The following is a 16,761-nucleotide window of genomic DNA, read 5'->3' as shown; positions in this document are numbered from 1 at the left end:
TTTTTAAGGGACCCTAACCCATTCCTCTGGGATAAAACACCGGAGAGTCGTACTGTAGTTTTTCGAACTTACAGTGACTTTCTCTTGAGAAAGGCCATAGTAAAAAAAAAAAAGGTAGTCAATGAGCAATAAAAAGATAGACAATAAGTCATAACAAAATAGGTAATTAGTAATAAAACGTTAGGCAATTTGTGATAGCAATATAGGCAATAAGTAACAACGAGATTGACAATAAGTTACAAGATTGTTAATTAGCAATAAGGAAATGGGTAATCAGTAATAAAAAGATAGGGACTTAAGCAAGATAGGCAATAAGTATTCACAAGATAACGTATTTAATTATAACAAGACTTATTTAGTATTAAGATTTATCTTGGAAGAAAATAAGTAACCCGTGTTGGCTTTCGGACTCCCATACCAAATTGTTATTTTTGAAACCTTTTAAAAAAAAATTAAATCATAAGAATTTCATGAAAATATTTGGTAGTGATCATTTTTGATTGCCAGGCCATGCATATTTAACTAATTTTCTATTTAAACAAAGATGCCCATATAACGAACTGTCTTTTGGCGGCAAGATGTATAAAAATATCCCCGCTCCACTGCAGGCAAAGCACTCGAGAAGACCACAGTAGATTTTCCTACATTGTACAAAGAATACACTCCTCTTCATTTCGTTCTGCGCATAACTACAGCTCGACTTTCTAAGGGTATTTTCATTGCCAGGTAACTCACTTGGTTAGCTTATTGAAAGACCATTGTTCGAATCCTGTTCCAACCTTGTTTCGTTTCTGTTTTCTTGTTTAGTTTTTGTAATTCGTTCTAATTGTTATCTGACTTATCTTAATCATTTCTACATAATGAGTTTTGCTAGACATGTTTGTCTTTTCAGAATTGTTTATTAAAGCTAAATCACACAAAACCTAGTTTCCAGTGCAAAGATTCAAAAATTCGGTAAAGTGATCCTAAATCTTGTTCAACGTGACAGAATTGAATAAAAACCAGTGATAATCACGTATGTGACGTCCACATGCTAGACACGTTTATAATACACATCTCAGGATACGCTAGAGCCGGGTTGCTAAATACGGTACAAATACCAGACATGGAAACCAGCTGCAGGGTGAACGGAAATATCCTGATATGTATAGTACATGTAAGCCAGTTCAGACGTGTCCGATGTTTAGGTCATTACTCGGTAAAAGTACAATCTTCCGATGATTGTATATGTACGTTTACGGTGCGATTAATTCCCTATACCGCGTGACTACTAGTGTTTCTTTGTGATAGCATGTTAGCTCCATAGAAAAAATCTTCCGTAATCAGAGACAGCGGGTGTTCATATAATAACGCCGTCCACTTAATAAGCCAGAAATTAGAAACGAAATGATATGCTAACATGACGGAAAATAAATTATATATCTGGTCCAGTGTGACAGGGTTCAAACAGTGTAAACAAACGAGACCTTACGGGAATAAACAGTTTCACACCGGCATCAATAGAATTTCAGACCAAAATAGACTCACTGACTCACCATACGAATACACGTGCAACACTGACTGACCATAAAAATAAACGTGTGACACGTGACTGGCCATACCAATACACGTGTAGCACTGACTGGCCATGCCAATACACGTGTAACACTAACTAACTATACCAATACACGTGTAACACTAACTAACCATACCAATACACGTGTAACACCGAATGACCATACCAATACACGTGTAACACTAACTAACCATACCAATAGACGTGTAGCACTGACTGGCCATACCAATACAGGTGTAACACTGACTGACCATACCAATACACATGTAACACTGACTGACCATACCAATACACGTGTAGCACTGACTTACCATACCAATACACGTGTAACACCGAATGACCATACCAATATACGTGTAACACTGACTTACCATACCAATACACGTGTAGCACTGACTTACTATACCAATACACGTGTAACACCGAATGACCATACCAATACACGTGTAGCACTGACTTACCATACCAATACACGTGTAGCACTGACTAACTATACCAATACACGTGTAACACTGACTTACCATACCAATACACGTGAAACACTAACTAACCATACCAATACACGTGTAGCACTGACTGGCCATACCAATACACGTGTAACACTGACTCACCATACCAATACACGTGTAACACTGACTCACCATACCAATACACGTGTAACACTGACTGACCATACCAATACACGTGTAGCACTGACTTACCATACCAATACACGTGTAACACCGAATGACCATACCAATACACGTGTAGCACTGACTTACCATACCAATACACGTGTAGCACTGACTAACTATACCAATACACGTGTAACACTGACTTACCATACCAATACACGTGAAACACTAACTAACCATACCAATACACGTGTAGCACTGACTAACCATACCAATACACGTGTAACACCGAATGACCATACCAATACACGTGTAACACCTCCTTACCATACCAATACACGTGTAACACTGACTAACTATACCAATACACGTGTAACACCGAATGACCATACCAATACACGTGTAACGCTAACTAACTATAACAATACACGTGTAACACCGAATGACAATACTAATACACGTGTAACACTAACTAACCATACCAATACACGTGTAGCACTGACTGGCCATACCAATACACGTGTAACACTGACTCACCATACCAATACACGTGTAACACTGACTCACCATACCAATACACGTGTAACACTGACTGACCATACCAATACACGTGTAGCACTGACTTACCATACCAATACACGTGTAACACCGAATGACCATACCAATACACGTGTAGCACTGACTTACCATACCAATACACGTGTAGCACTGACTAACTATACCAATACACGTGTAACACTGACTTACCATACCAATACACGTGAAACACTAACTAACCATACCAATACACGTGTAGCACTGACTTACCATACCAATACACGTGTAACACTAACTAACCATACCAATACACGTGTAACACTGACTAACCATACCAATACACGTGTAGCACTGACTTACCATACCAATACACGTGTAACACCGAATGACCATACCAATACACGTGTAGCACTGACTTACCATACCAATACACGTGTAGCACTGACTAACTATACCAATACACGTGTAACACTGACTTACCATACCAATACACGTGAAACACTAACTAACCATACCAATACACGTGTAGCACTGACTTACCATACCAATACACGTGTAACACTAACTAACCATACCAATACACGTGTAACACTAACTAACCATACCAATACACGTGTAGCACTGACTTACCATACCAATACACGTGTAACACTGACTGGCCATATCAATACACGTGTAACACTAACTAACCATACCAATACACGTGTAACACTAGCTAACCATACCAATACACGTGTTACACTGACTGACCATACCAATACACGTGTAACACTGACTAACCATACCAATACACGTGTAGCACTGACTTACCATACCAATACACGTGTAACACCGAATGACCATACCAATACACGTGTAGCACTGACTTACCATACCAATACACGTGTAGCACTGACTAACTATACCAATACACGTGTAACACTGACTTACCATACCAATACACGTGAAACACTAACTAACCATACCAATACACGTGTAGCACTGACTTACCATACCAATACACGTGTAACACCGAATGACCATACCAATACACGTGTAGCACTGACTTACCATACCAATACACGTGTAGCACTGACTAACTATACCAATACACGTGTAACACTGACTTACCATACCAATACACGTGAAACACTAACTAACCATACCAATACACGTGTAGCACTGACTTACCATACCAATACACGTGTAACACTAACTAACCATACCAATACACGTGTAACACTAACTAACCATACCAATACACGTGTAGCACTGACTTACCATACCAATACACGTGTAACACTGACTGGCCATATCAATACACGTGTAACACTAACTAACCATACCAATACACGTGTAACACTAGCTAACCATACCAATACACGTGTTACACTGAATGGCCATACCAATACACGTGTAACACTGACTAACCATACCAATACACGTGTTACACTGACTGGCCATACCAAAACATGTGTAACACTAACTAACCATACCAATACACGTGTAACACTAACTGACCATGCCAATACACGTGTAACACTAACTAACCATACCAATACACGTGTAACACTGACCAACCATACCAATACACGTGTAACACTAACTAACCATGCCAATACACGTGTAACACTAACTAACCATACCAATACACGTGTAACACTGACCAACCATACCAATACACGTGTAACACTAACTGACCATGCCAATACACGTGTAACACTAACTAACCATACCAATACACGTGTAACACTGACCAACCATACCAATACACGTGTAACACTAACTAACCATACCAATACACGTGTAACACTAACTAACCATACCAATACACGTGTAACACTGATTAACCATACCAATACACGTGTAACACTGACTCACCATACCAATACACTTGTTACACTAACTGACCATGCCAATACACGTGTAACACTAACTAACCATACCAATACACGTGTAACACGTTCTTACCATACCAATACACGTGTAGCTAGGATTAACCATACCAACACACGTGTAGCACCTTCTTACTATACCAATACACGTGTAACACTAACTAACCATTCCAATACACGTGTAAAACCTTCCTACCACACCAATACACGTGTAACACCTTCTTACCATACCAATACACGTGTAACACTAACTAACCATACCAACACACGTGTAGCACCTTCTTACCATACCAATACACGTGTAAAACCTTCTTACCATACCAATACACGTGTAACACTGACTTACTATACCAATACACGTGTAACACTGACTCACCATACCAATACACATGTAACACTTACTGGCCATACCAATACACGTGTAACACTGACTTACCATACCAATACACGTGTAACACTGACTCACCGTAAAAATACACGTGTAACACTGACTCACCATACAAAAACACGTGTAACACTGACTGGCCATACCAATACACGTGTAACATTGACTGGCCATACCAAGACACGTGTAACATTGACTGGCCATACCAATACACGTGTAACACTGACTCACCATACCAATACGCGTGTAACACTGACTCGCCATACCAATACACGTGTAACACTGACTCCCCATACCAATACACGTGTAACACTGACTGACCATACTAAGACACGTGTTACACTGACTGGCCATACCAATACACGTGTAGCATTGACTGGCCATACCAAGACACGTGTAACACTGAGTGGCCATACCAATACACGTGTAACATTGACTGGCCATACCAAGTCACGTGTAACATTGACTGGCCATACCAATACCCGTGTAACACTGACTCACCATACCAATACTCGTGTAACACTGAATTACCATACCAATACACGTGTAACACTGATTAACAATAACAATACCCGTGTAACACTGATTAACAATAACAATACATGTGTAACACTGACTGACCATACCAATACACGTGTAACACTGATTAACAATAGCAATACACGTGTAACACTGACTCACCATACCAATCCACGTGTAACACTGACTAACCATACCAAGACACGTGTAACACTGACTGACCATACTAAGACACGTGTTACACTGACTGGCCATACCAATACACGTGTAACATTGACTGGCCATACCAAGACGCGTGTAACATTGACTGGCCATACCAATACACGTGCAACACTGATTAACAATAACAATACACGTGAAACACTGACTGACCATACCAATACACGTGTAACACTGACTAACCATACCAATACACGTTTAACACTGACTGGCCATACCAATACACGTATAACACTGACTCACCATACCAATACACGTGTAGCACTGACTCACCATACCAATACACGTGTAACCCTGACTCACCATACCAATACACGTGTAACACTAACTAACCATACCAATACACGTGTAGCACTGACTAACTATACCAATACACGGGAAACACTGACTTACCATACCAATACACGTGAAACACTAACTAACCATACCAATACACGTGTAGCACTGACTCACCATACCAATACACGTGTAACACTGACTCCCCATACCAATACGCGTGTAACACTGACTCACCATACCAATACGCGTGTAACACTGACTGGCCATACCAATACACGTGTAGCATTGACTGGCCATACCAAGACACGTGTAACATTGGCTGGCCATACCAATACACGTGTAACACTGATTAACAATACCAATACACGTGTAACACTGACTCACCGTAAAAATACACGTGTAACACTCCCTCACCATACAAAAACCCGTGTAACACTGACTGGCCATACCAATACACGTGTAACATTGACTGGCCATCCCAAGACACGTGTAACATTGACTGGCCATACCAATACACGAGTAACACTGACTGGCCATACCAATACACGTGTAACATTTACTGGCCATACCAAGACACGTGTAACATTGATTGGCCATACCAATACACGTGTAACACTGACTGACCATACTAAGACACGTGTTACACTGACTGGCCATACCAATACACGTGTAACACTGTCTCACCATACCAATACACGTGTAACACTGACTCCCCATACCAATACGCGTGTAACACTGACTCACCATACCAATACGCGTGTAACACTGACTGGCCATACCAATACACGTGTAACACTGATTAACAATAGCAATACACGTGTAACACTGACTCACCATACCAATACACGTGTAACACTGACTTACCATATCAATACACGTGTAACACCTTCTTACCATACCAATACCGTGTAACACTGACTGACCATACAAATAAAAATAATAATAATAATTCGAGGTTCTTGTATACCGCTTTAGCACAACCTTGTTCGTAGGTCATCTCAAAGCGGTTCACAAATTATTATCCGTGGTTAAAGGGCCTTTGCAACCAGCCAATAGTTAACTCCCTTGTGAGCATACAGCCGGTGCTGCCTTTTTGGCGCTCACAGCTAACATTCTACAATTCTAGCACTGCCAAACCACGTACTCATTTACAGCCGAGTAGACTGGAACAAGTGGAGTAAAGTAACCATACCAATACACGTGTAGCACTGACTAACCATACCAAAACACGTGTAACACTGACTAACTTTGTCATTTTAGCCCAATGCTGACGATCTCCATATTTTCCTGATGCAAACCTGAAGAACCTCACCTTGAACAATATACAATTCACAATAAAGGATTCTTGCTATGTGTACATGTATATAATCATCAATAATTCACGGCCTTTAATAATCAGGCAAATGTAGTAAATCAAACATAAAACACTTCACAACAACTTACATGCTAACTTACCTCGAGATGTTCATTTTTGACCGCCAGTCGTAGAGCCGTCCTGCCGAGGGCATCAATGCAGTCCACGTTGAGATCGGCGTTTCGGTCAACAAGTTGCTTGACCGTCGGTACGTCACCAAACTCGGCCGCGTGCAGGAACTCATCTTCAATGTCCACCAGCTGTCGTTTTTGAACAGATTTATAACGACACAGAAAGTCAGCCACTGAATTAAACTGCTGCTTTCTACTTCTCTTATTACTGTTAGTTTTCTTATTCATTATCATAGTCTTAACTCATCATTTACAGTAACATTTAAAAATCTAACAGAATGAAGGCGTTATATGTACATATTGTGCTTCCGGGTTTAAACATGTTCTTCAAAACTTTCTAATCCGGGATTTTGTAAACATCAACAACAAACGAACATCATTATCACTTTCCCGTCATGAAATGATATCCTGAAGAATTCTCACATAAGTATTACATGTACTAGCAACAGACTTCCGCTTTAACAAAACCAGCAGAAATATTTTTCTCTGTTAACGGAGAACAGGCAGTGTTGTGTGTCCCACCACCAATTGCTTATGATAGACGTAATACAACGTGATCCTGTATCTGGCACGTTTGCGCATGCACTCCGTAACACAGTGCCTCGTTAGTGCTATTCAGAGGGGACCCACTTCCCCTGTAACTCTCCTATGTCAATTATGAATGTACAGTGAAATTGAGGACTAGGCAATGCATCGTAGTCTAATCATTTCAACAACAACAACACACACACAGAGATTCTGTATCAACATCGTATACAAACGTACATATAGTGTTTACACGTTACACTGAGTGTCCATATAAATCATATTGCACACTGTGTCAGCGCATCGTGCACGTGTGACATCCTGATATAGCACACTATGGCAATCGTTCTTTGCACTTGTATACTGTATGTAACATTGTACAAATAAAGCACACATCGTCAACACTTCGTAAGCGTGCTATATCCAAATTAAGCACGGTGTTCAAAATATCACAAAACATATAGCACACTTTCAACCCATATCGTTCAAGGTGTAATATACAAATATATAGAATACTATAGGAACCGTTCTTGCACGTGAAATATATAAATACGGCACACTGTATGAACCATTCGTGCACGTGTAATAATGTTTAAATAAAACACACAATATCATTTATTTATGCACGTGTGATATACAAACACAGCACCATCTATTAATAATTTGTGGCACGTGTAAAATACTTATATAACACGTTATGTCTATTGTTCGGGAACGTGTGTCAATCAGTCATTTCTGCTCGTGTAATAATATACAAATATTGCACACTGTGTCAACTCATCATGCGCGTGTAATGTGCAAACATAGCACAATATGTCCGTCATCTTTGCACGTGAACATGAAACATTATACAAATAAAGCACAAACTGTCAAAACTTCGTAAACGTGCTATATCATGATAAAGGAAACTATCAATATCACAAAAAATGTAGCACCCTTTGAAACAAGCTTTCAATGTGTAAAAGACAAAAATAGCACACTATGTCACACCTTCTTGCATTTGTAATTCCGATTCAAAGTTAGCACACTATACCAACCCTTCGTGCACGTGTGTTTGTATGTGTGTAAATTCACTATTTATTTAAACGTCCTATCATCATAGTACGTGACTTGCTAGTCCCATCTGTACCCGATATCACAAGTAGTCACGTACGTGCACCAAAGATGAGAAGTACGCTCTCCGCCGTTATCTTATAACAACAGGGAAATACACACTTGCACTTTATGTTAATCATATTATTATTATATTTTAACGTCGATGAAGCTTGAATCCGGAGGTACGTATGTTTGTGTAAAATATAAATCACGCGTCATGTCATGTGACGTACGTGACTCGCTACTGCCATCTGTACCCGATATCACAGGTATCGATTGGTGTACTAACTACACAATCGCGGAGTTCACTGTCGAGCTTACATATCCAATAAACGAGGCAATATTTCTAATAATATTCACAAATTATTCATTGATTTTCAACCGATAACTATCTGCTTAAGCTTGTTCATACCTAAGTTATTTACCGTTAATATCGGAAAACGTTATCTGCGTAACAAGCTGATCAAAAAAGGGAATATAATATTCATATTTTGCCCCAATGCATGGGTTTCAGCTTTACGTACTTTGGTGGATGTTGGTTAGAATGGCAGCCTCGTATATCTGAGGTTTATATATGTTGTGAACAAATCATGCTCCGCGTACAGGGCCGTTTTCGTTTAAACGGTCAAACCGGTCGGACCACTGTTGTCCGTTTACTAAATAAGGTCGGACCTAGTAATCTGTTGCTGCTTTCAGGCGAGCCTTGACAAAGCATTGCAAGGCCTGCATACACATTTGCAGGTCCGCCAGGGTTTATACCCGAAATTGTTACATTTATAAACGGTCAAACCGGTTGTTCCGCATAAACGAACAAGCCCCTGTGGTTTCTGACAACGACCACAGTACTTGAGTCGGTTAGCAAGTAATATAATGAACTGTGTTGGTACTTAGCGTATACAAAGATTTAACTTGCCAACATTGAAGCACCGTATATAGAATGAGAGGGGACAAGATTAATGTATATAAAATTATGAACAATATGTATGATTAAATAGTCACTTCAAACATGTTTGAAATTGATAAAAACAGAAAACAAAAGGACACTCCCAGAAAATACTCAAACGACGTAGCCGTCTAGATATAAGAAAACATTTTTTTCAGTTTCCGAATTGTAGATATATGGAACAATTTGTCTCAACATGTCATTGACGCACCCACAGTGATAAAATTTGAAATTCTAATAGAGGGACACTGGAAGAATAATTGTTTTTATAATATTTATGAATCCAGATAAAAAAGATACATGTCTGTGATTCGTTAGTCTATAAACTTTTCATCCCTACGTAACTCCAGTAGACTCTTCCATACATTTATCTGGATGAGTCCATTATAGTCAACAGTGTTGAAAGGGTTTAAGAAAACTCCACCCTTTTACAATTAACCTGCAAATTTCGTAAAAACTTTCACAAGATGATCATGCCAAAAAAAAACAATGTGGAAAAGATTTTATAAAAATCTACGCATTCTGATAATTTTGAGGATTTTTTGAGAAAGAAATCCAAGCAAAATAATTTCAGAATTTTTTTTTTTCATTTTTTTGGGTGTACTAATTTTTACAAGGTATTTTCTATAATTTCCACTACGGCTTTGAAATGCTAGATACACAATACGGAAATGACACCATGAAAAATATGACAGCAAAAAAAAAGTATTGCGTAGCGTATGGTTGAGTCACGTACCATAATGTAATTCATGAGGGATTTCAAACAATTTTTTAATCAGTACTAAGTATGTTTGTCAGTTCTCTACGGTTGGGTAACTTGTTTAAGATTAATTGTGTTTTCATCTGTCAGAGATTGCCGGTGTAACATGAAACAGTGACCCGCATAGAAAACCTACCTGTGTCACTTTTTCATGTTACACCGGCGTCACTTTGACTAGATAGTGCGGTATTATATATACGTTTCATTTATGTTTACCTGATCTCTGAGAATTCAATTTAAACACCTGAAAAACACTCTCTATTGAGAAATAACCAATAATAGATTGAACGTTTGAGTAAACAAGCTAGTCTCCTTTCTGGACTTGCCGGCCTCTGTAGTCACCCACATTGCCATTTGACAGTGCAATGAATGGTCTCCGATTACCTATTTGTTTGTGTAATAATCTTACTTATGACATTTTGACGTCAAAATGAAGGAAGTAGACATATGCCAAGGCCCGTGTTGTTCAAATGTTGGTTTATGTGAACCAGTGGTTGGTGGAATTTTAATTTGTTGTGAAGAAAAAACAAGTTTTTTTTTAAAGCGAAATATGTCCTTAAAAAACACATCAATCTTATTTGTCTCAAAAACCCATATCAGTGAAATGATATTGGATGTTTTCGATTTTGTTCATTGTTCATTCATATTTAAAATCTTTCACTAACCACTGGTAATATCTAACCATTATTTGAGCAACAAGGTGACGTTGATGACTTGACAATGTTTTCTTTTTGCGTTGCGAAAATTATTGTGGAAAAAAATCTTGTTTTAACATTTATGAATGCATCTTGAATATTTTTCATTGAGCCCGGCCGAAGCTCGATAAACTGTTAGCTTATTTACTCGTTACATCAATGCCATTACATAGTAGTGACTCGACAGAGACGTGTGTCCGTAATTTAGAGAGACCTGTCTCACTGCACTGTGCTTTTTCCTAAATACAGTAATCTTCCTTTAACTTCCGTTTGGATGTTTTAACTGTAGCCACAGGCAAATGCGTCAGGTCAGTAATCAGGCGATTCTCCCTTCCCTCTAGTCTTATTAACTAGAGGGAAGGGAGAATCGCCTGATTATTGACCTGACGCATTTGCCTGTGCTGTAGCACAGTTGGACGATGGCGTTTCTGTAGACTAGGTAGCTCAATCGGTAAGAGGCTGAGCGATAGTACATCAATCTGAGGTCAAGGGTTCGAATCTCGGTCTAGCCCCCCTGAAATTTTACACTCAGAACACTGTTATTGATTATATTTTTGTTTATTTCATCTTTATTATTTCTCATAAAATGCGCGTAAGATATACTTATCTTATCAAAAATGATGTATCAAAGCTACAGTTATGCATGAAAAGGCATTGGTACGGGGAGCCTTAAATAAGAAATGTGTTAAATGTTCGCCGACATTTTTGAAAAGTTAAAAAAAATATATAGAGATATATCACATGGGTTTCATGCAATATGGATGTAACGTGCGTTCACAAAACAACCTTCGTTCTATCCCTATCATCAGCGATACTCCATAGGTTTCGCTCACTTTCGCGCTCTGCAGAGAACGTAAATTAGCGTTACCCCAGGGCCCGCAAGCATAGATTCTGTGCTCAACCCGATTTTCTTGTAACTCGCATAAGTCATGAGAAACCTTAACATTGCTATTTGTAACATTTGAAACGGTATTCAGCTTCAAGTCTCTCCAAAATTCGTCCAAATCATTATAGACCAAATATTAAGTTTAAATTTATTTATCACCGGAACAAGAAATTGGGCTTGAGCACAGAATCGGAGTTTGAGTATGAGAATTGTTTCATGAATTCGGGCCCTGGAGTATCTATAGGATGTTTCACTACATATGACTGACATAGAACTAACCTATAGCTTAGCGAGCTTATAGTTCATTCTCTGTAATTATGTTACTGTGTTTGATATATGTCGTGTGTTGAATAAATTAATGATAAATGATATAATTACAGTGCTGATGTAGAACGTCGATACCATAGATCATTTGTATTAATTGTATAAGTTGAAACCACCGAAACATCGTTTAACCCGCTAAATGTGGGCTCTAACTTTTCATATATATATATATATATATATAACGTTAATGTAGAGCATTGTCAACTTAACAAATCATTAATGGACATTTAAAAAATGTAGATTTTGAGAATATCTGTAAATATACAAACAAAAATAATGTTTTTTAATTCTCAGTCTATCATTCTGAATCTCTTTACATTAACTTTATGTGCAATTTCAATGTATTTTTGTAAATAAATGTATATCAAAGGTTTTACTTGAGATGACATTAACGTGTTAAGGCTAAGGACAGCAGGGTGTTAGACCTCACAATGTTTTTCCCACACTTATGAAATGCACAATATTTTTTTTTTTATATAAAATCTAGAAATTAAGCAGATTTTATTGTTTGAATGTATTCGTGTCACATTTGATCAGCCTTAAAGATGTTAATGGTATAGGTATCACAGACATCAATCTTTTAGTACCAAACAGGTTTTTAAGCTTAGTTTTATTCTTGATTGATAAAATACCCTATAAATATCGGAAAACAAAATGTTTTCAACAGAGTACAAACAAATTTTAATTATCATGGTCTCGTACCTGACAGTTTTTTAACTCTTCACTTGAAAATTTTAAATCGGACATGAATTGCTGGATGTGTTTCTAGTGACACTTAATAATCTCTGCTTTATTAGTCTTCTTAATAATATACAACATTTGATATAGCGCCCTATCCAGCTAACATAAGCCACTCTAAAGCGCTTTACAGTACATAAATATACAATTAATACAATTAGGATATACAACGTTTGAGGAATCTTATCAGGCGCTCACTACTAGGCATATGCCACCTGGCTAATATCTCCTTATGTGTGTGTTGCCTGCGTGTGTGCTGGAGATGTATTGTGTTCTGTTTGTAGTGGGACCGTGCTTCCAACGACATCTTTTATAGTTGATACATCACAGATACCGCAACATCCACCCAGACCATTTTATACTCCAACTGGGTTGTTGGAGTTGTGTGGGCAAGAGAAAAACACTTTCTCTGATATTCCATGAGTGCGACGACCTCGGGAATCGAACCCCGGCCACCTGCGTGGAAGGTCGAAATGTTAAACACTCGACCAATCCGCCCATTTACGTTGCATAGATGATAGTGCTGTATTATCCAAGACTCTATGTGCTTCTATTTACCAGTATATATGTTGTTTCTAGTGCCTAGTGTACCTGCTATTGTGATATCTAAATCATACTGTTAAGTTGTATAATTTCGCGGTGCAAATATTTCGCGGTGGTCCCGATCAGAACTAATTCGCGGGTTTTAAATTTCGTGCTCATTACTGAATTGGTGTTTTGTCTGCGTTATTCGGCAGTAAAGGGGTAAACAAGCCTTTTTTTTATCTCTGTATATTCATGGTATTAATATTCACTGGATATTTATTTTAGCACTATCTTTCTTTTATCGCGAATAAAGCGAAATTTAATCAACCCTCGAAAATTTCCAACTATACAGTATGTGACAACGTTGGTATCGATTCTGTAATTGGACTGTGGGATCTATTGAATTGGAATATATAAACAAACAAATAAATAAATAAATAATAAATAATTAAAATGGGTAGAAGTGTTGTCGCTGTATTTTGCTTAAATCCAATTCTATTTGCATATGAAAATATTTCTTGTTTTTCAATTACACGTACTATGATTTCCCCATGCGTGATTGTAATAAACGAGTCATGTATAATTTAACAATAATGAATAAATAATTGTATCTAATACAGGATGAACAAGTGCGATATTTATGTATGTTGATCTAGTGTGATTGAGCGAAATGAGTAATTAACTCGAAGCGTGGGCTTCCCAGATTTCTCCACTCCTCGCTTTGCATTTCCTATATTTTGTGGGCAGTTGAGGTCAAGGTAAAAAAGTTGGTTAAATTGACATAATAGTGACCTCGTTTTAGAATGCAATATACAAAGAGTGTGATGCCGATTTATAAAACATTGGCTGAGATATGCTCCGGAAATCGTTGTTTACTAGTGGAAATCAATATCAAATGCCAAATCAGATGTGTGTACCAACTTTCTATGATGTAACTATGTACAAAGTTTGATGCCCATTCTTAAATATGATCCGGAAGCCTTTGGTTTGGTTTGGTTTGGTTTAGTATTGTTTAACGTCCTACAACAGCTATGGTCATTTAAGGACGGCCTCCCCTGTGTGCAAGATGCATGCATGTAGTGTATGCGTGTGTGTTTTGGGAGGCTGCGATATGTTCGTGTTTGTCTCCTTGTGATAGCGCGGAACTGATGCCGACTTTATAGTGCTACCTCACTGAAACATACTGCCGAAGACACCCAGCAGGACACCCCACCCGGTCACATTATACTGACAATGGACGAACCAGTCGTACCACTCCTAAATTTCTGAGCGTTAACCAGGAGTAGAAACTACCATTTTTACAGACTCTGGTATGTCTAGGCCAGGGGACAGAACCCAAAGCCTTCCTCACAGGGGCGAACGCTCAACTAAAGTCCAAAAGTGAGGTATTGTCAAGGGAGACATTAGGAAGAAGAAAGTTGTTAAGAAAGAAGAAACAGATAAGATCCCAAATTTAGTCGCCTCTTACGATCATGCAATGGAGGGCAGCCCTAAAAGACCTAAAACTATAATTAAAGAATAGTATACAATTTGCCTGATTTACCTTGTTGGTGATCTTTGTAATGTCTTAAACAAGCCCTCACTCAAAAATATATATAAAACAAATTCTTACCAATCTATCCTATTTTTACATACTTATTACCTGAAAAATTCAGATTTTTGTTTGGCCTAAGAGACGACTTTTGTAACAGACAATTTAAAAAAATTCTTCATTACATTTAATTTTCAGTTAACTCATTCACCCCTGAAATTTCATAATGAACTATCCCAATCTTCGAATTGGAGAAGTTCAAGTGTGTCTTCAGGGGTGAATGAGTTAAACTTAACCTACATTAAGAGACCACTTACAATAGGACACCGAGTTGTGGATTGTCTCGAAGGTAAATCCCGAATACAAATTTGGCTTGAGTTAACAGTCCTATTAACAGCTAAGGTCATTTAAGGACGTGCCTCCATGTGTGTAGTGTATGCGTGATTGCGTGTATGTATGCAGGAGACAGGGTATTTCTACCAATTTGTTAGCGTAGATTGAAAAATCTTAAGGATCTCTGTCCCGCTGCGCTGTGTCTTTTCGTGTTTACAGTAACCTCCCCTTAATTTCATTTTGGATAAACTTGTAGCAAAGTTGGGCCAGGACCCTTCCGTTGTCTTACCAGGTAACTCAGTCGGTCAGATAGTTTCTCAATCAAGCTGAAGTCCGTAGTTCGAAACCAGGTCTAACCCCGTTTATATATATTTATTACATTCCAAATACTATTGCTGGGTATCCTCTGTTTATTATGTCCTTTTAACAGCTAGGGTCATTTAAGGACGTGTCAGGTTTTGGTGGTGGAAGAAAGCCGGGGTTCCCGGAGTAAAACCACCGACCTACGGCCAGTACCTGGGAACTGACCCACGCAGGCATCGAACCCGCGACCCAGTGGTGGAGGGTTAGTGGTAGCTGAATGTTAGACGCCTTAACCACTTGGCAACCGCGGCCCTTGTTTGTTTCAACTTCAATAGTCCCGCAATGTATGGTTTTCTTTTCAGAAATGAGTTCAGATTTTATACTATCGCTCTAACCAATTGCGCTTCCTGGTCAACGGATTTGTCTTGGCCCAACTGTACTACAGTTATATGAAAACGGAAGTCCAAGGGAGCTAGCTGTTTATAGGAAAAGTAAAAGTGCAGTGGGAAATGTCTCGTTCAACCAGACTCTTGTTGTCTGCTTAAGCTATACGCACAAGCGATCAAGCGTCTGGTTGAACGAGACTAAGTCGGGGCAAGGATTCTTAAATAAGGGGCACACGACTATGATATCTCT

General features: G+C 38.5%; 1 protein-coding gene across 3 annotated transcripts in view; it reads right to left on the bottom strand.

Annotated features, from left to right (window-relative positions):
* The window catches only part of LOC110453393 (short transient receptor potential channel 3-like), a 69,288-nt gene that overhangs the window by 28,176 nt on the left and 24,351 nt on the right, over positions 1-16,761 (bottom strand). For all 3 annotated transcript variants that reach the window (XM_021502321.1, XM_021502319.1, XM_021502320.1), the window contains one exon: positions 7,438-7,596. In XM_021502321.1, coding sequence (XP_021357996.1) covers positions 7,438-7,596 — 159 coding nt within the window. The remainder of the gene's footprint in view (positions 1-7,437; positions 7,597-16,761) is intronic.

The sequence above is a fragment of the Mizuhopecten yessoensis genome, unplaced genomic scaffold (genome assembly GCF_002113885.1).
Source record: "Mizuhopecten yessoensis strain PY_sf001 unplaced genomic scaffold, ASM211388v2 scaffold7283, whole genome shotgun sequence".
NCBI lineage: Eukaryota > Metazoa > Mollusca > Bivalvia > Pectinida > Pectinidae > Mizuhopecten > Mizuhopecten yessoensis.
The sequence above is the reverse complement of the archived record's forward strand: the minus strand, read 5'-3'. Positions and strand labels throughout refer to the sequence as shown.